The 25,770-nt window shown below is 41.5% G+C and overlaps 1 protein-coding gene across 1 annotated transcript in view; it reads left to right on the top strand.

Moving 5' to 3' along the window:
• The first annotated feature begins 801 nt into the window (after nucleotides 1–801).
• Nucleotides 802–25,770, top strand: part of LOC148024640 (putative inactive DNA (cytosine-5)-methyltransferase DRM3) — a 42,352-nt gene continuing 17,383 nt past the window's right edge. The window contains exons 1-7 of the mRNA XM_087694269.1: nucleotides 802–929; nucleotides 9,459–9,543; nucleotides 9,630–9,757; nucleotides 10,042–10,126; nucleotides 10,214–10,308; nucleotides 25,266–25,380; nucleotides 25,578–25,702. Of these exons, the coding sequence (XP_087550395.1) occupies nucleotides 861–929; nucleotides 9,459–9,543; nucleotides 9,630–9,757; nucleotides 10,042–10,126; nucleotides 10,214–10,308; nucleotides 25,266–25,380; nucleotides 25,578–25,702 (702 nt within the window). The 5' untranslated portion in view covers nucleotides 802–860. The remainder of the gene's footprint in view (nucleotides 930–9,458; nucleotides 9,544–9,629; nucleotides 9,758–10,041; nucleotides 10,127–10,213; nucleotides 10,309–25,265; nucleotides 25,381–25,577; nucleotides 25,703–25,770) is intronic.

Below are 25,770 nucleotides of genomic sequence, written 5' to 3' on the forward strand. Positions count from 1 at the left end.
AGAGAGAGAGAGAGAAAGAGAGAAAAAGAAGGAAGAGGGAAAATAGAAGAGAGATGGGGGAAAATAGGAAAGAGAAAAGTATTTTGTAAATTTAAACATTTTAGAGAGTGAGAGAATTCAAAAGAGTGAGGAAGAGAAGAAAAAGAGGAAAATTAGGAGAAAGGGAAGGATAAGAAGAGAGAGAGAGAGAGAGAGAGAGAATTAGACATAGGGAATTGGGAAAGGGGGGAAGAAGGAGAGAGAGAGAGAGAGGGTGAAGGAAAAAAATAAAAATAAAGAAAAAAAGCGAAGAGAAAAAGATGAGAAATGGATTGTTGAACATTCGCTTGCTGGTTTGAGATATTGAAACAACCTCGCATAGAATACCAGTGATATTTTTATTTGAGAGATATTTTTATTTGAGTTTGGGTGAAACCTAATGCTCTGAGGGTTTTTAATAGGAAGGTTTTAAATCACCTTGGAGGTTTGATGTTTTAGAGCGGCCTAACTAAGGATTCGAACTACCTTCAGCTATGCTCACACCCAAGGCGGGTTGGCAGAATTGATAAATTGGAATTGATGGAAAACAAAAAACATTACAAATGGCCGTCTTCTCTTTTAATTTCACACGTGCACTCTGCATGGCGCTACTGTAGCCAACTAGCGAGAGAGACAGAGACAGAGAGAGAGAGAGAGAGAGAGAGAGAGAGAGCCGGTTGGTAGCGATAGTATAGAGAGAGATCAGCGTTCTCTGTTTTGGGTAGAGAGAGAGAGAGAGAGAGACCGTTGGCGGCGATAGCGATTGTATAGAGAGAAGTTTTCTTTATTTTGGGTTGGCAGAGAGAGAGAGAGAGAGAGAGCGAGCGAGCCAGCCAGCATCAATGGCGAATGAAGGAGAGGAATCCGTTCGTATATCTTCGTTTACTGAGCGTGTGCTATGCTCCTCAACGGTCGTTTCTTCTTTCGCACCCTCCATTTCTGTTTTGTATTTGATTGCTGAGAGAGAGAGAGAGAGAGAGAGAGAGAGAGAGAATGTGTGTGTGTGTTTGGCTTTGTAATTCTCTTTTGTTTTCGACATAACCTGTTCTGTACTTCGGATTTCCCATTTTTAATCCGAATATGTACCAAGGCCAAGCAGTACAGTGCATCGCAGGGTAGACAGTTTTTAAAGTTTGTGCAAGAATTGTCTGGTAATGCAAGAGGCAGGGTTAATGGGTTTCAAACTGAATCCTCTCCGCATGAGATAGTTTTGAAAGTTTGTGACACTGTTATCTGATGGTGGAAGAGGTAGGGTTATTTCTTTCCAAACTGACCCCTCTTCACATGAGATCAATAACAAGGTCCACGAGCGTGCACAAGAGCATTGCTCTTGCAGAGTTCCTTTTCCGCTTGAAAACAATAATTCGGCAACAGGCATCGACTTATCTTGCAGGCAAAACCGGAGGAGACATTCCAAAGAATCAACTTTCTTGAGCATGCATTCTATCTCTATTCCATTTCTGCACGTCTCTCTCTCAGCAAGCTTGGTATCAAGCTGCTTGATAAGCTTGTCTTGGATGACCTTTTGCACCATGTAAGATCCCCTGTACTCATCCTGCTCATGGATCCAGGCACCTGCGGATTCACAGTCTGCCATGCCTTGAGCCAGGGCTGCCAAAGGTATGATGGATGGCATTAGAAAGGAGGCGAGCAAAGCCTTTAGGCTTTTCATTGTGGATGACAAGGAAATTCTGGGTGGAGGGACTGGTGCCAATGTCCTTGTCATCGAGCCACATGAAGCAATGGAGGAAGGAGCTGGACTGGGATCTAATGTGATGACATGTGTAAGATCTAGTTTTTGGGATAGGAGCAATATACAGGACCATGGAGGACCAGTTCTTGCAGGGATAAACGGTTTGCAGCATGCCATCCATCTTGGTGGTGGTCTTTGGTGCGTATTTGTGCTGCATGCACATGATGGTGTATTGGTCGTTACTCAACTCCGCATGCTCCTTGATGTCAGTTGTGTGTAGGAAGACACATTCCGCAAAAAGCGACCAGCCTTTGTAGCTGCTATATCTAGCCTGATAGGTATGCTGTCAAGAAGTGCACGAAGGAGAATTTGATGCTGCTGGTTGGGTTGCACTCGCATGTATAGATGTTGAGCATGTGAAGCTCTGGTTGCTTGATAGGGATGATGTCCAGGGGCAGTGTGGCATGCTTCAGCAGGGAACGGTGGCACACCTTGTAGGTCTTGTTCTCACAAGGATCATAGCTAAAGACCACAAGCCTAGCTCCCATTGTTGCTCATAGAAATGGCATCTGGAAAACAGATGTGGCTAGCAGCAGGAGCAATGAAGAGGGAGAAGAATGGGTGGCAACGGTGGAATGAAGGAGAGAATAGTTAAAAGAATCCTGTTATTGTGTGCCTACAATGAAAGGGAAATATTTGCTTCGAGTTCTCTACGTTAAAGAGGAGTGGTAAAGACGAAATTGTACGGTAGCTTCCGGTTTCTTCCTTGTATGGCCAGCCCATCCCTTTGTCACACAACCAATTCTGCAGCCTTCCACATCACCAACTCAATTTCTTGGGTATCATTAAAGGTTACCACCCAACCTTCTTTTGGGCACTGTCCCTCTTTAAAAAACCAAAAACTAGATTTAAAGAAAAAGAAAAGTCAGGCAAAAAGTGAACGTGATCTGAACCGAATTAACCAGTAACTCAACAATTCTAAAGTGAGCCACTTAGTAACTAGGGATAATGTTTTAGAGAGGCACCACCTTGTCCCTCCTCCTTGGGCTCTTGGCCATAGAGTTGGCATATCGTATTCTCTACTAGGATGTTTGGCCATCTTCCTGTCTCTCTCCTCAACCTATGGGAGAGTGTGAATTTGTTCAATAGCAGAGTGCATGTCGTGGAACAGATTTATATTTGTATACTACGGCTGGACCATAAATCCATCCTCAAAGAGCTGCAAGAAACGGCTTTGGTAGAATGCTGTCTTCAGCCCCAAGGGGGATGGTGGTGGAGTCCATGTAATCTTTGTTTCCATCCTCATGATATTAGCCCTTATAATTTGGTTCAGCTCAGCTTGATTGAGGGGGAGTGTGGGATAGTCCAAACTATAGTCAAAGGGTGGGAGCCGATCAATGTCCACTGATCAATGTACAACCCATGCAAGCTCATCCAAGAAGTCATTTGTGAAAACCAACATTCCCCCTTGCCTCCGTTGCTAGCTGTTGGGAAGAGATTAGTGCTAGTTTGGAGTTTTGTTGATATGGAAGCTTTGAAAATTTGTGCAATAATCATTACTATGAGGAGCGTCTCCATTACCACACTGCCACAGGTCTTGTTTCCAACTTTTCTGTAACAATGAAATGTGGGGTGGAGGGCTTAGTCTTGATCATATGTGATGCCGTCACGATCAATGGCCTCTCCATGCTATGCCAACTATCATAATAGTCTCTCTCTTGACAAGTTTGATCACAGTGAGCAGGCTCAACCATTGTTGTATAGGCTGAAATCCCAAACCTCTACTCCATACAGTAAAGTAAGTGTGAGGAGGGTATCAAACAACCATAGTTTGGTTGGGGGCTCTTGAAACTGTATGTGGGCATACTGACTTTCAAGGCCCTAGTGTTGCACAACCTTGTGCCATCCTGCCTTGGCTGGCCCTTGGGCTAGATAGTGTGACTTCTAGGCATACATATTCCCTCATAGGCTCTAGTACATCTCCTCCAAATGTGAACTATCCAAACATTCATTGTGAGTCCTCTATCTTTGCCAAAGGCATGCAGTTACAATGTCATTACCATATAGCAGTATTGGCATCAACACTTTGACTAGTGTAGCTCTAGCTCCACCTCCCTAGCTAATGTAGGTAGACACCTCATCTATATACAATCCGAATAGTATGGGTGAGAGCGAGCCTCCTTGCCTTCTAGAATCGTGCTATGAATCCTATTAGTCCTAGGTGCATGTACATGGCCTATCACTATCTCATACAATGCATAAATACCCCATTGTATACTCTTTGGTACTTTGGTATCTTGTAATCTCTATATGATGCATGCTCAAGGTACTATATCAGATGGTTTGTGAAAATCTGCAACGTAACAGTAGATTCTCTTGTCTCACCTAGGTGCTTAATGTGGTATATTTGCATTTGAATCGTACTTGTCCTTGTGCTCTCATGCCTTGCATTTCAGCCCATGCATTAAACTCATACTCCAAGATAGATCTATATATTGTGGCTAGTGTGTGGCTGATCATAGTGGTCTTGTAATTACTGGGGACCAAGGGGTCATTGCTCTTAAAGAGTGGGGCTGTAGTATGTTCCAGCCAACTCACAAGAAAACCCTCACATATTGCTTTGTTAAGCATTCATGCTGATACACATGTTGAATTTGTCACAATCATGTGAGAAGTGCTTTGCTACTAGACGGTCCGCATCATATGTTTGCCATTCTACAATTTGTAGCATACATCTTTGACCATCTTTTGGATGAAGAGAGACCACCATGTTGGCTTGTGGTATTGTGGGGCCTGCACGGGTATTGTCTTGGCACATCCTATAGCTGTCTCCCATAATCAAGCCAAGCATTCGGTGCTGATCTGTATGGGGGCTACCTCTTGTGAGGCAGCTTCCATGCTCTCTTGCTATTCTATTCTAGGAATAATTGGTATATTTTTGTTTCTACCAATGCCAAGTAGTCTTGCTTCTTTCTCCATATAGGGTATTTGAAGGTTATCCTTGCTCTAGTATGTTTGAGTGTCCCCCTCAATCTCTCTCTTTAGGTAACTGCAAGTGGTCTTGCACTCCTCATCATACCAACCATTCTAGGGAGTGGTAGAACATGGGGGTCTAGATGGTAGTGAATTTTGTGGGAATGCATATGTGGTTGAATTGTGCAAAGCCTTTGTCAAATACCTTGTGCATTCCTACAATGTTTTGTCGAGGTTGAGTTGTAATCTTTGTAAAGTGGTATCCAGGGTGCCCAAGTAGATATGGTGTCGTATTTCTCATGAGGCCACAAGAAATCGTAAAACTCAAGATGGCATGGTCTAGTGCTATACCAATCAGTCTCCTAGATATCCCAAAGCTTTAGATGTCTTATATCAATGATGGCAACCCTATCAAATTAGTCCACTATACTTTCTCCTTACTTATGATTTGAGCATGCCTAAGGGTCTCATCTTGGCAAGTGTGAGAGACCATAAAAATTGACCACTCTGTGCATTTCTCAAAGCCAATAGATGTGCCCTATAAGCACTCACTTCCCTATCCTGGCCCAACCTATGCAAGTCCACCTCATCTATGCCAATCTCTTTGAACATAGAATTCTCATGCGTGTAGAAGCCACTTTGCTTGTTCTCGATGCGTTCATTGAAGTTCCCCAAAAATAGTACAACTCCAATGCTAGCACATCTCATGATGTCCTCAAAAAGTGCATCAAAGGGTGACCCATCTCATGTAGTGTAACCTGAATTTGTTGGAGGGAAGTAGCATACTTCAGTGAAGATATCAAGCAGTCTCCTTGTGCGTATCTCAACCACATGTATTGTGTAACAACACATTTGAGTTTCTTCCAAACAAGTATAACCACACCCCCAAAGCCCCTAGTAGCCCCCAGCTTTAATGGATGGAGTGCAGTTTTCCATTTGTCCTCTTTTCCCATCCTCTAAGCACTAGCAATAGGAATATTTGAGGCCCTAGTTTTGGTGATGAGTCTCTTAGCATTGTCTTATGGATTGCTTTTCTCCTATTTTACTGTAGTATAATACCTTGACTCAAAGCAAAGGTTCAAAGCCTTTGGTTGAGATTCCTCTTTCCTCACCCTTCAAGCACTAAGCACCTAATAGAGCTTGGGATCATCGTTAGTTTTGGGAAGGTTTGCAATGCCTCTCTTTGGCCTGTTAGGGGTTTGTTATGGGTGACTGTAATATTTGCATGTTTGTAGATTGGGTGATTTTTCCTCGCTCTATTATGGATAGTCCTAGCATTAGACATGGGATGCTCTCGCAGCCTTGTCATTGAAACAAGACATGTGGTTGTTGTTTTGTTCTTCTCAGTCTAGATTTACATATTGATCTCTTTAGCACTTGGGCAATTGGGCTAGATTGCATAGTATGTACATTTGTCGGAGTAATTCCTTTCTTCCTAAAGTGATTGACATGTGGGTGGAGTGCCTACATGTTCTTTCATTATTTCTTGGTTTTGGAAATGACTCATTGGCCAATGCATGCCTTCAAGGCTTTGCTTGCTCAATTTCCTTAGCATTTTAATTGGTCTTTTCTACTGCATGATCAATTATTGGGGTACATGCAGCAATTGATTGCTTTGTTTGGCATGCAGGTTCTGTCCAGGGGTATAGATACATGTCCCATACTTAGAGATAATGCATGTGCTTTCTCCCGACAATATGGTATTCAGCATGCATTGATTTTTCAAGCTGAATTGTAGCATTTGCAATCCTTGTTGGAACATTCAGTGATGAATTGGTCACATGTTTTGAATGGTTGAAATGCATAGTCCAAGGCCTTCATGATGAGGAATATCGTAAATATGAATTGTTGGCTTGTCTAGATGCTATGCATGATAATAACTGTTAGACCCTTCCTTTCTTTGCTTGTCTTCGCAACAAATATGCTTGGGAGAATATTGTGCATTTGATGAATGAGCAAGGTGACTTGTTTACTCATCTTGGATCTATTATTTAGATGTGCCTCGAGTACTACAAATCTTTGGTGGGTTTGCATGAATTTCTTTTTGATGTTGTTATTCTACTTGTTGTTACATTTGTGGCATGGTTCGATATCACATTAAGCCGGAATGGGTAGACTTCATGGAGGTGGATATTATTGAGGTTGAAGTGGAGGATGTAGTATCCCATCGACTATGCAGGAAAAACCATGGTTGGGATGGCCTCCCCAATGAACTACTTTCAGCCCATGTTGAACAACTTGAGGATCCATTCACTGGCCTTTGCCAACATGTATAGAGATCTAGTTCAATGCCTTTGTATTGGAAGATTGGAGTCATTCGTTTGTTGCCCAAGGTCCCTTAATCTTGAAGTAGTGCAAACCCATTTTTGTTATGAGTTCCTTGTACAAAGTCTTTTCCAAAATCATTGCCAAAAGATTATATAAAGTGCTTCCAAAGTTGATTCATCCATGCTAATATGGTTTTATTAAGGAAAGGAACATCATGCATAATTTGGCTAGCAGTTGTTATGATCCAACTAGATATCAGAAATGCTTTTGGTCATGTTAGTTGGTCTTTTCTATAGCAATTGATGTCTATCGTGCATTTTCATCCTTGCACGACTTCTCTTATTGATGCCACCAGGCAAGATGTTGTGGCACATATTGCGCTTAATGGTGGGGTCATAGATGAGATCATCCTAGTTCTCTTCGTCAAGAATGTCCTCTCAGTCCTTGAGTATTCACATTGGTCACTCACCCAATGCTCTCTTTTTTGGATAAGTTGGCTGATGGTGGGCGAATCATTGGTTTAACTCTTCCTAGTGGTGCTCAACTTATGGTTCAATCTCTAGCAATCTTTGGCAAATGATTTCTTTATGTTTCTCAAGGCTGACCAATGTAAATAGGGAAATGGCTGTTTGGAGTTTGTTTGGTTTGGCTTTGGGGCTTCATGTCAATGCTTAGAAATCTATGTGATTTCTTGTATGGAGATAGATTTGCAAAATTTGAGGTTGCAAGGAGTGGTTGTTTCTAAAGGTGAAATTATGCTCGGCATGTGGGTTATCCGATTGGTGTGGATGTGGCTCCTCGGGCCTTGCTTGATTGGATGTCTTCTTGAGTTCATGACAAGTTTATGTATTGGATATCTTAGGATTGGCCTCTTCATGTGCGGTTGAAAGTGGCACAATCCATCATGATTAAGTATAGTCTCATATGTTTTGCCCTTTTTCCCTTGGACCAAGAAGTCTTTGTTGGAATTGGTGCAGCGCATCCACTTTTCATTGTGGAAAAAGAAAGGAAATCATTTGGGTCAGGTGCGGATAGCTTAGCATGTTACTACTCCAAAACGATTGGGTTGGGCTGATTTGTTGGATGTCAATCTCCATATGACAGCTTTGAGAGTGGCTCTTTTGCACGCTATATGTGTGTAAAGTCATCCTTGGATTAATACTGTAAAATCTTTTATAGAGGAGACTACTATCTCCCATGATCGTATTGGTATTCGGGCTTCTTGGTGGCGTGTTTGGAATTCGACACAGCTTTTTAAGATTTCACAATTCTCCTCCTTATTCATTTGAATAGCTTTTGGTAGGAGATTCTCCACTTTATAGTTTGTGCCCTCTTGATCTCCAAAAGGAGGCTAATTGATTACTAGTGGAAGTGCTGGCCACTTCCAGGCTGCTAGATTGGCTTGATAAAGACTTGTACTGAGAGAAATTCAATCAAATGGCTAGAATGGGGTTGCAGATTGTACATGATGCTGCCACTAATAGTCAACCCTGTGTTTATTCTTTTTGTTGCATCCACTAGCACTTTTGGGTGCCTAGACTCTACAACCAGATTTTGTTGACCTTGTAGGAGTAGCTTCAGTGGCATGCTCCGTTGCTTGATTTTCAGCCTTCTTTCCCTTGTCAAGATTGGGTGTTTGTGAAACCAGACAATTTCCTAAAAAGTTCGGCTCATCAAATCTACCATACGATGGGTCGAGGATAAGAGAGGGTCATTGAGAAAGCCAACAAAGTTTGGCATGTTTGGGATAGCTGAGGGAAGTGGTGGGACATATTTCTTCAATTGTGGCAGTCCAATATTCCTTATCAGGGAAAGCTTTCATATGGAAGGTGATTATTTGAGGTCTTCACATTGGGGATTTTCTCCGTGCTTGCAAGATCTCCTATGGCCATTGTATTTTTTGCATTCCATTTGATGAGACCATGGCTCATCTTTTCATTTCCTGCTCTGTTGTGACACAGATTTGGAAGTTTATTTCCAATGTGTGGACCTTGTTGACACAGCAGCGAACGGCCGTCTATTCTTGAGTCATGGGGGACAAGATGCAGGACCACTTTGCAGCCCAATCATCACTGGGCTCTGGTACATTTGGTGCACCCATAATATCTTTATTTTTGATTTGGCCTCAGGTATCTGTGGTCACATGGCCCATGTTCAAGGGTTACTGTTATGGAAAATTTCCTCCATGGTTTCAGCTGACCTGGTCCTCACTGAAGTAGCTGCTCCATGGCGGCATATTGTTTGCTCCACTCCTGCTGTGCCCCCTTGATGATATTTGTATGCTGTGTTTTGGTAGCCTTTTGGCTTCACTTATGATTGCTGTGATTTTCGTTGGCTGGCCAGAAGGTTTGATGTAAATATTCTCATTTATTTAAAGGAGAGAGAGAGAGAGAGAGAGAGAGAGAGAGAGAGAGAGAGAGAGAGAGAGAGAGAGCATGTGCATGTGTGTGCATCTGGGTGTGGGTGTGAATGAGTGGTGTATTTTCTTTATTGGTTTAAATGACAGGACCTGAAAGAGCAGACAGTTATGAGGATACTTTCGGAGATGGGATTCTTAAAGGGTCATGTATTTAAAGCTATTGAAGCATTGGGTAATTCAATTCATTGGTGAATTGTGTGCTGCCCTTCATATGTATACTTGTCATTTGAGAGGTACTGTATTGCTGAATGATCACAGGAAAGGATAGCTCAATTTCTGAGCTGAGTAATTTCATCTGCAGCTTGTGTTGCAAAGATAATGAGTCTGAGCCAACGAGCCACAATCAAGTCAAAGAAAGCCATGATAAAGGGGACTGCGAAATTGATGTAAGATGCACTCTGTTACATGGCGTCTGTCATTTACATTGTCCAACTCTTACATGCAAGATATGATCATGTGAAAGAAATTGTGACAATTGCTTGGAAGTTGCCAACTGATTGCACATTGGAAGCGGCAGGTACACATGTTGAATTAACTGGTATTTAATGAAAATAAGACTTTCAGTTGAAAATTGAGTGGAAATATGCATAAGTAGGGGGCAAGGATGATGGTAGTGTATCAGTGATTGAGGAGGTTTCATGTATGCCTCACATATTTCTATGACTATCAGGATTCAAAAGTTCAGACTCTTACTAGGATACTTCTGGACATGGGTTATTCAATAGATCGGGTGTCCCAGGCTATTGAAGCCCATGGTAAGTGCTCAAATGACTTTTGTGGTGTTAGCTCATTAGTGAATTGAGAACTCTTCCTAAAAACTTTATTGGATTGTCCGAATGCAGGGAAGGACATGTCTATATTCGAGCTTTCTCAATTCATTGAGGCAGAAGCTACAAAGTTGAAGCAAGTAAATGATGAAGTTGGTAAAGATCGAATTGTAAGATGCATAAGTCCTAAGTTTTTTGAAATCCAGTCATTCTTTGTTGCTGGACTTGAGATTCTTGTGAAATATAGGAATCTGTGCAGTACGAAATAAGAACTGAGACCATGGGGACTTGTATGGTGTCAAATTATGCCTGTAGGAGTACTAGAAAAGAAATATTCAGTTCTCAGATTCAAAGAAATGCTCATGGTTTTAAAATGTGAAATGCATGGTCTGATGTATTTGTTTGTTTAAACTGAAGCTGCCTACTACATTTCTTACTTCTGACTGAAGAGATCTTATGGGTTCCTAGAATCACACTCTACCAAGAACAGTCAAAACATGAACAGTCAAAACATGATTTCTAATGCAACTCTGTCAGGATTCAGGAGTACAAGTTAAAGGGTGGAAGTTACGTTTCGACCAGCTGTAACAAATGTATTACAGAAGATACTTTAGACATGTAATGCCAAGTATATGTGAAAAAGTCGAAAATCCAGCAGTGCATCGTGAAAATAGCTGGAGTTTTGCAAACTCGTATTTTGTTGAGATTCAGGCAATACATATGATTATGGAAATTTCTTGTATGGGACAGAGCATTTTGCATCACACAATCCTGATGAATTATCAATTTTTACAATTCATTGAAGGAAGCTAATTGGCATTATGATTGTGTGTGGTATGACACCTGGTAAAAGGCTAATGGTTATCAATTTTACATTGGGAATATTTTTCATATTATGATTGCATATTAGAGTCTTTCCTCACTAAAGAAACTCTTAACTGCTTTTATTGCAGAAAAAAGTGTGGCCAAGTATGTCACTCAAAGTAAAAACATGGAAATACATGGGCTCAACAGTGTAGCTGGACCATAAAATGAAAGATCTCTCAGCATAGCTGGAGCTGCATCAAATATATGCAAAGCCTCTTATGCATGTCACTCAAAAGTAAAAACATGGAAATACATGGGCTCAATAGTATAGTTGAACCATAAAATGAAAGATCTCTCAGCATAGCTGGAGCTGCATCAAATATATTCAAAGCCTCTTAAGTAGTTTGTGTAAAAAAATGCTCTAAACACAGAAAACATAAAACTAATCATACGACAAAGCACAAATTGAGAACACAAAACACAGTTAGGGTAAGGGTAACTCAGAGACAATGAACACAGTGAATAATGAAGTGAATGACTATTGAATATACGGTGCTCATGCAACAAACACACTATGCAGTGAATATTGAGCCTCGAACTCTTGTATCTGTGGGATCATGTAGAGGTTATGAGCTGGAGAGTGTGTCGTACTTTGAATGGATCTTGAGACGCAACAAGGCAGCCTCTAGGTGCCGAACACCATAAAAAATAGCCATAGAAGACTGGATTTGATGTAGATATGCATTAGAAGAGAGAATACGCAGCAAATGCAAATTTGTGGAGGAGAGAAAACCTAGTGACAACTGTAGGAGTCAAATGCAAGTAGCTTGATGTGGGCGACAGGGTGCAAAGTGTAGGTGACAGTGAGGATGACCTTGTGAAGGAGAGAAAAGATCAAGGCGATAGCACCTAGATGATGGCGATAGCTCCAAAAGGCCTTGGTGGTAGTAAACGCAGCCTAAATGATGATGCCAATTGTTGGATATGGATGCATGGCAGCAAATACAAATCTAGTAGTGCCTTGGTGATAGTAAACGTAGCCTGAATGATGATGCCAATAGTTGGATATGGATGCGTGGCAGCAAATACAAATCTAGTAGCGATCAATTAATAGGCGACAACTCAATGTGGGTAATGGAGGTTAGAATTAGACACTAGATGGTAGCAGACAACAAAGGGAAGCTCTGATCTTGATGTCCTTCGCGAATAGGATGTGGGCAATGGAGATATGACTCATGAAACTTGCAAAAAAGAGATTAAGGAAGAGTAGTGGGCTGCATGTCTATTTGTTGAAAGTTTGAGACACCCAAATTAGGATTTGGCATGTGGGATATAGTAACTCTCTAGGATTGTGTTTCTTTTTAAAATAAGAAGGTTTCTTCATTAATTAAGCGTATTTTGGGGTGGTTTAAGTCAAGCTAATACATTTTTAGCTCAACAGTCCCTCTCAGGCCCAAAACTAAGCCATAGGAAATAAGCCCTTTTGTTTATTTTCTTTCACCCCAAGGCATTCCACCCCAAAGTAGCCAGGGAATCAAGCAAAGGGTGCACATTAGTTGCTAGTGACCTACCAAGACTGTAGAGGCGATGGTTTTCTTACTAAGGGAGCCCAAGTAATCAACCCAGAGAGGCCACGACATCGGACCAAGGATGCTCATCAACTGCCGAGGGGTCTAGTAAGTCCTACAAAGGCAGATGGAATCAACAATGGACTTTTTTTTTTCTTGAAGATCTTTGCTTTAGTGTATCACAATATTTAGCATTAAACGAGGGTTTCAAATCAGCGTTTGTTTCATTGAGTCATTGTGCCTCAAAGTACGAGAAATAAGGATGGATAGTCCCACTACCTTCATAAAACAGGCAAAACAATCTTACACACTACTAGGATAAGTGCCTAGGGATTACCTAATGGTGTGTGTGTACAAATCATATGGAGAATATGTGGAGAGACAAGTATGACGGACGTGGGAGCAAGCAAGACAAACAAAGCCAACATGCAAGCATAGGGAAAAACTACCTTTAGAGATTGCTATGTGCAATGCCACGAGTATGGTGGATTCGGAGTGTGTACAAATCATATGGAGAATATGTGGAGAGACAAGCATGACGGACGTGGAAGCAAGCAAGACAAACAAAGCCAACATGCAAGCATAGGGAAAAACTACCTTTAGAGATTGACATGTGCAATGCCACGAGTATGGTGGATTCGGAGTTAACTGCTCTAAAGATAAAGCGATAAATGCGCAGAGATGCATGTTTACATAAGCAAAATGCCAATGTATGGGGTAATGCAAAGAAAGATGCAAGTTTTCATGCTCATGCAGAATGCGATGCAACGGTATCACTTGGATAGTATTCATGTAGGGAAATTCTTCACTTGCCCAAGCGTCCTTTTATAATCATGCCATGCTGACATTACGAAGTTATAAATGTTCATAATGTACAATAAATATACAAAGTGAGACTATAAGCATCATCACTATTAAGAGAAGAAAATTGCTCTCTCAATTTGGAACGAGAAGTAAGAAGTATCCTTTTCCTCTTAATCTAAAGAAGTAGAGAAGTTTATACCCAAGCCAATCCAAGGTAGAAGGTACTATAGAATTGGCTTGTTGACTGCCTTGGTCAAAATATTTGCAATATTGTCACTAGACGCACAAACTCTAGGCAAATAGTGTCTAGCTCAATTTTCTCTCTGGTGAAGTGGAAGGGAATCGGCATGTGTCTTGTTTGAGGGGTGATGATTGGATTGCCTACAAGGGTATTGGTACTCTGGTTGTCACAGTAGACAACTGTAAGCATCTCACAAGTAAACTAAAGTGCGGCTAGCAAGTTTTTCAGATAGATGGCCTCCATGATACCATTGAAAAGAGCCCAATACTCTGCCTTGGTCGTGGAAGTCGCTACTGTCTCCTACTTACGACTAGCCCAAGAGATGGGTTTCATGCCCAAGGTGTAGAGGTAGTTGCTATGGGAACACTGGGTGTCAAGATCTCCTGCCCAATTAGAATTAGTGTATTCCTGCAAGCATAAACCATGACCATAAATTGGTCCATAATTATAAGTACACCTTAAATATCTTAACATATGAAAATAAGCAATCCAATGAGACATTCTAGATACATTAAGATATTGGCTATGCAAACTAACTGAGTATGCAAGATTTGGCCTAGTATGGATCAACCAAAGTAGTTTTCCTACAGTAGAATGATAAGTATGAGCATCAAAAGGTTGACCCGAGGTATTCTTATACAGATGGATAGAAAATCAAGAGGCGTGGCCATTGGCCATGTTTGATTAGTGCAATACCGTTTTATCAGCTGTAGGGTGTATTTCTGCTGTGATAGAAAGATACTTTCCTTGGATCAAATAATATCCATCCCCAAGAAGTAAGATAACGAACCTAAGTTGGTCATCTCGAATGTACAAAGTTTTGCCTTGATTTTTGCAATGGCCTTAGAATTTGAGTTAGTGAAAAGTATATCATCCACATACAACAGGATATAGTTGACCCCTGTGCTAGTGGTGCATACATATAGATTTGAATTGTAGGAGGTAGAATGGTATCCATGAGTTGGTAAGAACTCATCCATCTTATGGTACCAAGACCTTAGTACTTGCTTTAGTCCATAAAGAGCTTTCCGCTAGCGGAATACCTTGTCATTCTGGTTAGCGGAAGAGAAGCCAGGAGGCTGTTCCACATAGACTTCCTCCTCCAAAAAACCATTCAAAAAGGCACTTTTAATATCCATTTGATAGATTGGCTATTCGTGGTGAGCGGCAAGTACAACCAATAGACAAAATGATGTCAACAGAGTTATAGGTATGAAGGTCTTTTCATTGCCAATGCGGTGCTTTTGCTTGAAACATTGCACTACAAGGCAAGCCTTGTATTTGTCTGAAGTACCATTAGCCTTTAGCTTGGTTCTAAAGATCCATTGCATCTCGATGACCGATTTGTGACAAGGACGATCCATCAATGTCCAAGTCCCATTTCGATTGATACTATCTAGTCTCTTCTCCATGGCCTCACATCACAAAGGGACTTGGAGAGCCTGTTGCCAAAATTGTTCAGCTTGGAATATGTACTGTAATCAGTTGTAGACAATGATGCATATGAAGCTTGAGGGACGAGCCGAGAAGACATTCTAGGGCCCTCTAGAGTGGAATCCAATAAAAGAATCCTCGAATCCCACACGGTTTGCTAATACTAATGAGATAACGGGTCTCGTGGAGGGAGCTTGGGAGTTGAAGTATCTGCAGAAAGGTCAAGAGCGGATAGTAGACTCAGCTTAGAAGGCACGATCTCATGCAATGTGAGCAGAGGTGAGGATGTAGAGTTTGGTATAGAAGATTGCACTATGTTTCTCTTATCAAAGATGATATCCCTCCTAATGATCACTTTGTTCATCTAAAGATCGAACAAATGATAGACTTTTACTTTGGGAAAGAATAGCCCACAAAGATCAAGAGATTTGCTCGAGGGATGAGCATTCCTACATGTCATCTGAAGTGTGCATATAAGCATGACTACCAAAGACTCTGAAGTGAGAAACAAGCCGAGAGCTAAAAAATGCCTCATACGGAGTCTTTTTAGGCATTGCTGTAGTCATATATTGGTTAATGATATACATTGAAGTGTTAACAGTCTCAACCCAAAAGCGCTTAAGGAGCTTTGTTGCGAATAGCATAGAGTGTGCCATATTCATGATTGTCTAGTTTCTACGCTCTATGACTCAGTTCTATGTAGGGAGTTGGTAGAGGTGAGTTGGCGTGCAATGCCCTGCTCCTGTAGAAATTCAGAAAACTTGTGGGAGGTAAAATTGCTACTAGAATCACTCATAGTATCCACATGACAACCAGTCTGGTCATAAACCAATAACACCCAAGCACTGAAATAAGTGAAGGCATTTGATATGTGCTTGAGGAAGTACACCCATATGTATCTAGAGAAATCATCCACTATAAAAAAGAAGTACATCACACCATTCAAGGCAACATTGGATGTGGGGCCACAAAGATCTTCATTGGATGTGGGACCACAACAATCTTCATGAATGAGCCTGAGGGGTTCCTCAGCATGGGTGGTAGATTGTTGAGGGAAGGGTATATGATGCTGCTTATGTAGCTGACAAGCTTTACAGACCTTGCAAGAAAGTTTTAGGTATGGAAGGCCCTTAACCATCCCATGATGTAACAATACATAAAGAGAGTCGTATCCAAGATGCCCTATGCCCTAAGCAAAAATACCAAAGAAGCATAGGGTCTATGGGCTCTCACTTGGTAGCCAAGTCTTGGAAGTGATGGAACTTTGAATCATTGGCAGTCGGCTTGGTAAGAAAATGGATAATGTGGTAAAGACCATTAGGTTGTGCCTTGTTGCGAGCAATTACTAAACTAGTCTCAGAGTCTAGAACCTCGAGTGTGGTGCAGTGAAGAAAACTGCTCACCCCAACTGGCAAAGTTGTTGAATGGACAACAAGTTTATCCCAAACTGAGGGACATGATAGACATCATCCAATGAAGCGAGATCTAAGCCTTGGTTAGTGGAAAAACTAAGGCGATCTTGGGTCCAAATCTTAACCAATGAGTTATTTCCTATATGGATTCTCTTGGATGTAGGGGCTTGGGAAATGAAAATGTCCTCTATAGGAGTCATGTGATGGGTAGCTCCACTATCCACAAGCCAAACATGTAAACCAATCGGACAAACCCTCTGGAGTTGGGTAGTTTGGTGACTTTGATGGTTGACCGGTGGCAGTGTGGGTCTGGCCTCGCCACTGTCCTTGCTGAGGGTTGCCACTACCCCACTTTCCTTGCTGGGGGTTACTTGATTGGGGTGCGAAGGTTAGATTCTTGGATTTTGGTTATGTATCTCTCGCCTTAGATCAACATTCATTGTCATAATGGCTAGCCTTTTGACAATGTTGACAATACTTATTTTTCTTATGTACATTTTGCCATCTAAGTTTGAGAGTGGATTGTGGTTTCTTGGGATTCACTAGCCTTGTTTTGATTTTGATTTTGATTCGACTTTTGTTTACCCTTGCTTTGTTGCCCCTTTTGAGAAGATGCAACAGGAGCCTCCTCTATCAAGGACATGTTATGAAATTGATCGAACAACCATACATAATGCAATAGCTAACACTCAAACTCATAAAACGTGGCATTTGAGGCTGTGAAATCACTTGTTGCACAAAATGGAAATATTTTCTTGATAGCTTGTTAAGGAATAGGGTAACCTGTTCGTTAGAGGATGTAGGAGCCCCAGTGGTTGAGAACTGAGCAAGGAGACACTGATACTCGACCAACTTGATTTTCAAGTTATCCTTATTTGTGATTTTAAAGTTTTGGGAGCTCATGATCCAAATTGATGCGACAGGTTCTATCTTGAGCCACATAGGAGTCAGTCAAGTGCATCCAACACTTGGATGCTAAGTCAAAATGCTGAAGCTAAGGGTGAAACTCAAGCAATAGGCCCTACATAAGCTCGACAATAGTAGAGGTGTTACGGGCCTTCTATGAGCGGATGACCTCATATGAGATAAGTGCGAGATCATGTTCAGGTTCCAACCCATGCACTGAATCCCATAGGTCCTGAGATTCTAAGACATGTCTCATCAAGTTTGACCACGTGATATAGTTTGACTTGTTGAAACGAGGCTTATCATTAAAAGCATGCTTGGCGGATGAGGAGCTAGAACCATGAGGTGTTTGTGAAGTTGGATAGGTGGGATAGTGTGGAAGATAAGATGGTGGTGGATGATAAGGAGAAGGTTAAGCTAGATAGGTGCCTCTCAGAGAGAGAACTCAAAAGTGTGTGGGAGATCGAGCCTTTGTCATAGGTACACCACCTAGAAACAGGTATGTAGAGGTTCTAAAGGCTGGGCCTAAATGTGCAGAACCCCCCGGTGTGGTGAGTGGTGGTAAATGTGGTGCACTTAATGGAAGAGGAAAGAAAGGTGGAGTGAAAGATGAGGGAGGGATGGATGAGAGCCCAAATGGATTAGTGATTGATGTTGTTGTGGGAAACATGGTTGGTACCTTTGGTCTATTAAATGCATTAGATGAAGACTCACCTACTCCAAATTGATCATGAGAAATAAAATCATTTGAAGAAAAAGGAAGTGAAGGAATACTTACGAGTTCTTCTTTTAGCTTCTTACTTAGTTTTGAGTTCATAAAGAAATATGCGTCTTCCTCATTACTAAAAAATAAAAGGTTATTTTGAAGAGTCCTTTCTTGACGAGATCCAATAGAAAATATAGAATCAGTTAGCATAGAATTTGACATCATGGGGTTCATACTTGACATTGGAGAAAACAAGTAATATGGAAGCGGAGTGTAATTTGAGCTACGTTTCACTTATGGATGGCCAGTCCGTAGTGGAGATTCTGAAGGTTCTGTAAGATCATTGGTTTCGTGCACCAAACTCAAGGAGATAACTTAGGCTTACCTTCAACCTACTATTGAGCCCTGTGCATAAGGATGAGATCATACTCAATGGTAGAAATCTAATATGGTTTGTAGACTCCATGGTAGTTCAATGGCTCTTTGCCTATGTTAGATTGGACAATAGCAAGCTAGGAGGTCCACTCCTAATCATTTCTGTCCATGTTTGGCTATGGAGATTGGAGCGATGGTGTGAATGCGTTCGAAGTCACATGACCCTTCCATTGTTTATGCTTTTGTGGATGAGCTTTCCCATCAAAGACCAAGATTTCTCAAAGAGTACCTAGCTCTGATATTATGTGAAGAAATACTCTAAACGTAAAAAAGACAAAACCAATCATACAACAAAGCACAACTGATAAACACAAAACACAATTAGGATTAGGGTAACTCAGAGACAGTGAATACAATAATTAATGAAGTGAATGACTACTGAATATATAGTGCTTACACAACAAACACATTATGTAGTGAATATTGAACCTCAAATTCTCATATCTCTAGGATCAAGGCAAAGGTTATGAGATGGAGAGAGTGTTGTACTCCGAATAGATCTAGTAAGGCAGCCTTTGTGTGTCGAACATTGGCAAACATAGCCACAGAAGACAGGGTTTGATGCAGTCAGGTAGTAGAAGAGAGAATATGCAACAAACACAAATCTGTAGAGGAGAGAGAAAACTTGGCGACAATTGTAGGAGGCAAACACAAATAGTTTGATGCGGGCGATAGTGTGTAAAGTGTAGGCAATAGTGAGGATGACTTTGTGGAGGAGAGAAGATCAAATGCAAGCAATTTGGTCAAGGTGACAACACCTGGATGATGGTGATAGCTCCAGAAAGCCTTGGTGGTAGTAAATGCCGCTTGAATGGCAATGCTAGCATTTGGAGATGGATGCGTGGCAGCAAATGCAAATTTGACAGTGGTCAATCAGCAGGCGATAGTTGGATGTGGGTGATGGAGGCTGGAATCAAGCGCTAGATGGTAGCAAATAGCGAAGGGAAGCTTTGATTGTGATGTCCTCCATGAATGGGGTGTGGGTAGCTGAGATACGGCTCTTGAAACTTGCAAAAACGAGGTTAAGGGAGAGTGATGGGCTGCATTGCCTCTTCATAGAAAGTTTGGGGCACCCAAATCAGGGTTTGGCATGTGGGATATAGTAACTCTTTGGGATCCGGTTTCTTTTTAAAACAAGAAAGTTTCTTCATTAATTAAGTGTGTTTGGGGCTGTTTATGTTGGGCCAACGCATTTTTAGCTCAACATTTTTAGGGGAATGGGAGATAGTTCCAAGGGGGTACTGGGGGTTACTATGATATGGTTGGGGCCAGGACAGTGTATTTTGGGTGTTTCAGCTCTATATTCTTCAGCTCATAGCCAGGTTTTGATCAGAGGAGACAGGAGTGATAGATCCAGTTTTTAAAGTCAGTGAGATAGGACTGCTCTCTTGTGCTCCAGCTGTATCAAATTTATACATATCCATTTCAGTAGTCTGGGGGGAAAGGGGAGAGTTCCAAGAGGACACTATATTATGGCTGGGCTTCTCAGGACAGTCGATTTTGCATGTTTCAACTTTATATTATTCTGCTCACAGCCAGGTTTTGATGAGATGAGTCAGGTGACAGATTCAACCTTTGCAAATCAGTGACTTAGGGTCGTCCTCTCGTGCCTTTTCCTGTCCTCTTTGTGGCTATTCCCTCTTTCTTTAGAGACAGGCAGACAGGAATTGGAGGCAGCAATGGCTTTCATTGCTGAGTACAAAAGTTGTCAGACGGATTTGCTTATGATACTGCACTACAAAAGGTGTCTTCCATATCAATGACACTAGGGGAACCTCAGGGCCTTTGTTGGAGGCATGGAAATTTTTCTCTTGGCCTTAGCATCCCTTAGGAATTGCCACCAGTCCTTTGGATTCTGGGTATGTAACACTCCACAGCCACAATGGGAGACCTCATGAACTCTTCACTTGAGTCTCACCCTCATAGGACTGACATGTGACCATTTACACACTTCCAATCAGCAGTTCACTGCACCATAGACTCTCTATTGCAGAGAGAGTGTTGATGGCCAATCAGGTAATTCCTATTTGTGACAATGTGGCAGATTCCTGGAGTCTTGCTGGCTTCTGAGTTCTCTAGATCCTGTGTTAGCCAAGTGATGTGCCTTATCAACAACTTCATTCGGTCAGCAGGGAATGGAATCCCAAGAAGAGCTAAGGTCACCTGGAAGGTTGGTCTTTAACCTTGATTCAGAGGGGGGCTAGGCATTATTGATCTAGACTGTCAAAGAAGACATTTTGGTAAAGCTCCTTGTTTGTGGTCTTCTTCAAAGAGAGGATCCTTCAAAGAAATTTCTCCCATCTTTCTTCAAATAGACCACACCACACATGAGAGGCGAGACTGTCAAAGAAGACATTTTGGTAAAGCTCCTTGTTTGTGGTCTTCTTCAAAGAGAGGATCCTTCAAAGAAATTTCTCCCATATTTCTTCAAATAGACCAGACCACACATGAGAGGCGTTTTGGAGCCTAGTGTCCAATGGACTTTTGAGTGTATCAGAGCTACAAAGTTTGGTAGGGCTTTCAAGGGCAAGTTTGCAGCAGGTCATCAAAACCTATGGAGCAATATCTTATGCTCTTTTCCATATTCCCTTTAACCTGTTGAGGAGAAGAGAAGTTAGTTTTTTCTTTTCAACATCTACCACACTATATGAGAGACACCTCACCTAGGGTATTTTTCGCAAGTAAAATTTGAGAGTCACATACTTTCACAGAGGTGCTTCAAAAGGCTAGAGGCTTAGGGGCATCAGAGGGATTGAATTATGTGGGCTCAAACTAGTGGTTAGGCTTGAATGGGATCGTTTACTAGAGGAGACATTCTACTTATTGTGATGACTGCTTATGAGAATATTTCTTTTATGCTCATTGTATAGGATGATGACCTGATCAGATGGGAGATAGACATGCAAGAGTACTCTCTCTAGATAGAGGATTTGAGAGATGGCTCATAGAGAGAAAATATGGAACATAGATCTGGACTAGACTTACAGACTGGTTTGACCTGATGAACAGATCAGGTCCAATCCTAACATAGAGATCATTTATTAGTGATAGAGTGGTGTCCTTGGAGGTGTCATATGTGGCGTGCCAATTGGGAGATGATAGACCAGTGATGCACACATTGAAAGAGTCATCATACAAGAAAATCTCACAAGCACCCTTGCAAGAGTTACAAAACTAATCCAGTTAGGAAAGGGATGCTTCAAGGCTAGATTTAGCACACTGGAGCAATTTCTAGTGGTGCCTACTACCCCATTAGATGTTTGGAGAGTGGTGTTCTTGGAGGTGTCATCTGTGGTGTGCCAATTGGGAGGTGAGAGACTAGTGATGCACACATTGAAAGAGACATGATACAAGCAAATCTCACAAGCACCCTTGCAAGAGTTACCAAACTAATCCTATTATGAAAGGGATGCTTTAGGGTTAGCTTTAGCATACCAAAGCAATTTGTAGTGGTGCCTACTACCCCATTAGATGTTTGGATAGTAGTTGCCTTATTTGATAGATGGATAGAAGGCAAGGATTATTTCATGCTTTGAAACTATCGTAGTTTATTTTCTTGGCTTTCATGAGTGTGAGATGGAGACAGGATCGAAGCTTAGCACAGAATGCAGTAGACAGTGTGAGAGTGATGCACAACACCCAACACAATAGATTGAAAGAGTGTAAACTGAAAGTACAAGGTAAAACCCTTAAACCGTAGGGTTGTAGGGGATGTTCACACCCGAACAGGATAAGTGCCTGTAAGTGTGTGACATAAGTATGTACGAAATAAGACCATAAGTCTAGGGAAAAAAAACCTCTCGTACTGAGAGTAAAAAGTGCCCCGGTGTCCTATTGATCACTGACACTCCTATGTGAGCGTAGGCGTAAGTGAGGCGTAAGTGAAATACCCAACAAATCCCCCTGGAGTGAAGAGCGATCAAGACTACAAGGATCATCCGCCACCAAAGGAGATCAAATTTAAAGCATTGCAAAATGCTTCAAATTTGTCACGAGGAAGAGTTTTGGTGAAGATGTCTGCCACATTACCGGTGGTAGGACAATAGACAAGGTTGATATCACCTGCATGTAGCCTCTCTCTAACAAAGTGATAATGTATCTCAATGTGTTTCGTGTGTACATGAAACACTGAGTTCCGTGCCACTACAATGGCACTTTGAGTGTCAGTGAACAAAGGAGTAGGCTCCGTAACAGATACATCCAGATCATCTAGCAAGCATCTAATCCATACGTGTTCAACTGTGCTAGTGAAAGCTACCTTGTATTCAGCCTCACATGACGATGTGGCAACAGTGGATTGTTTCTTGCTAAGTCAGGAGATGCAAGATGAGCCAAGAAAAGAAACAATTGCCACTAGTGGAGTGACGTGAATCATAATCAGCAGCCCAATTAGAATCACTGTAAGTATGTAACTGCAGTGGACCCCCCTTGGCATAAAGCAATCCAAGAGACCTAGTATCCTGCAAGTAACGGAAGACACGTTTAACAGCTTGCCAATGTGACATACGTGGTTGATGCATATATATGCTCAGGGCTGAAATTGCAAACTCTATGTCCGGCCTAGTGTTGCATAGGTAAATAAGACATCCAATTGCTGGAGTATATGTGTGTATATCAAACAAATCATTGTCATCATGTAATGACAGCTTCAGTCCAGGTTTCATTGGTGTACAGACTGGCTTGCAATCCTGTAAGCCAAACTTCTCAAGAAGTTTACCAATGTATCTTGACTGTGATAAACCGATACCTCTAGCATCATGTATGAACTGAATGCCCAAGTAATAATGCAAAGATCCCAAGTCTGAAATGTCAAAAGTTTGCTGCAAATTTTGTTTGAATGCTGAAATCTGATCAGCATGTGTCCCTGTAAGCAAGAGATCATCAACATATAGACAAATGATCAGCATGGATTCCCCCTCTTTACATACGTAAAGGGTAGACTCAGATGAGCTGTTTATGAACCCTTGGCTAAGCAAGAAAGCATCTATCTTTGCATACCAAGCTCTAGGAGCTTGTTTCAAGCCATATAAAGCTTTTTTCAGCTTGCAAACCAAGTGTTCTGATCTCTCAACTGCAAAACCAATGGTCTGCTGTACATATACTTCCTCATGAAGTTCCCCATGTAAAAATGCAGTTTTAATATCCAATTGATGCACAGTCCATTCATAATGGGCAGCCAAAGCAACCATAGACTTGATGGTCATTATGCGGGAAGTAGGAGCAAATGTCTCCTCATAGTCAATGCCTTTTTTCTGTGCATAGCCTTTAGCTACAAGCCTTGCCTTATATTTGTCAATGGATCCATCTGCATTCCATTTCAGCTTGTAGACCCATTTTGTTCCAATGGCTTTTTTTCCAAAGGGCAAAGATACTAAATTCCATGTTTGATTCTTAGTGATAGAATCCAATTCAGCTTGCATTGCTGCCATCTAATGCACACTCTGTTGTGCATCCTCAAAACATTCAGGCTCCTCATCAAGTGTGCTTGCTGCCATAACAAACTCCATGGTATGTGCAATATCATGCATACGAGCTTGCCTTCTAGTACGACCAGCCATGGGTGCATCCAGATGACTATCTTTCATAGTCTGTAAATACCATCTAGGCATTCGTCTTGCCTCCTGACTGTGCATAAGCTCTTGCTGAATTTCAGTTTCAGCACTTTGCTGAATATTCGGATTGGCCAATGGCTGATTTTCTGCATTTTCCAATGGAATTTCAGTTTCAGCACTTTGCTGAATATTCAGATTAGCCAATGGCTGATTTTTTGCATTTTCCAATGGAGCAGCTGGCTGAACATTGAGTTCACTTGCTAAAACTCCAGCTGAAACACCAAATGTAATGGGCGGCAGCCCTTCAAATACATCACGGGCAGCCTGATATGTGTCCAATGTTTGATTTGTTTTTCTGTTGCTGAATTTCTTTTTTTATGATTAAGTGCTTGCTAGTTAAGTTCACTGCCCTGTGGTTCACTAAAGGCCAATTTCATCTTGACCAACTCCCTAGTTGATGCTAGGGGAGTTAAGACAAACCATGCAAAACTGTCGTTTGACTTGCATGGCCTTGGTAGTGTGCAAGGTGTGGATAAGAAGCATGGACTAGGCCGATCATGAAGCTAAGCCCAGATGCCAAGGGTTGTGATCTCTAAATATTCTTGTCCATGGCTTGAACTGCTGGTCCTCTATAAGGAGAACATATAAGGTTCATGACTTGGGGCCAATTGTAGGCTGGGGGCCGAAGTCCTATTACCAGTGTCCATTGCACGCATGTGAATTGTCACAGATGGGAGCTGGTTGCCAGTATCATAGTGTAGTACATTTGGACTGAGAGGTACAGCCATGCCACAGACCTTCAGGATGTATCCACAGCAGAGACTCTTTTGAGGAATTGGACAGAGATCATCCACTCTCCACAAGAAATGGAAGAGGATGTAGGGCACTTCTGAGAGGATGAGGAGGAGAGAGGTCTTCCTGTGGACCTGGGACTCCAGCACTTTTTTCCACACTGCTCCTCAGATGGTCTGGAATTACAGGCCACCAAATTGGTTGTTCACACAACCATTGTATTTGTGATGTTTTTAGTTACTATGTACATAGTTCCTTGTACTTTTTATTTTATCTTGGTAGAATTTTCTCGAGGTGTTATTAATATACATTTATTTCCTCAGAAACTATCAGTCTACTGATTGTATGTCTTGCTACAAATCTGTTTTTACTTGCAGCTCATTAGAAAACTCGGGAATCTTAAATTTTATAACTTTTGTAGTGCAAAGGATCCATGTTGTTTTATTTGAGTGCTTATCTCAATGTACCAGGAAAGGGCTAGCAAAGAAAGATCTCCTCTATCAGGTCTTTCACAGAATGTAGAGACACAGTTACGTGAAATGGGGTTCCATGCAAGGCATGTCTCTGCTGCTATCAATGCATGTGGTCAGTTATCCAGAAAAAGCCTTGATTTACCTTCGCCGTTCTGAAAGTGAACAGATTTAAAAATAAAGTGCACCTTGAGGAATTATGCATTTTACTATAATAGGAGGAAAAGTAAACAGGCAGTCGTTTCTATATCAATAAGGCACTTTCCATGATTGTCCATCATATGATGCAGATACGTTTTTTGTTTTGTGCAGGAGAAGACAGCTCAATAGATGTGCTATCAGATTTTATTGAGGCACAATCTGATTTTATCGAGGCACAGTATGGAAGCCCTGCAGTGGAATATGCAGGGTCAACACCACAAGACTTGCAATCTGATGTAGGATTTTGCTATCAAGCTACTTATAAAACAAGTTCTTTTGTTGTTGTTTGGAGTTTTATTCAAAA

Source organism: Lygodium microphyllum, chromosome 15 (assembly GCF_053477565.2).
Source record: "Lygodium microphyllum isolate KBCC chromosome 15, Lygodium_microphyllum_v1.1.10, whole genome shotgun sequence".
Classification (NCBI taxonomy): Eukaryota; Viridiplantae; Streptophyta; class Polypodiopsida; order Schizaeales; family Lygodiaceae; genus Lygodium; species Lygodium microphyllum.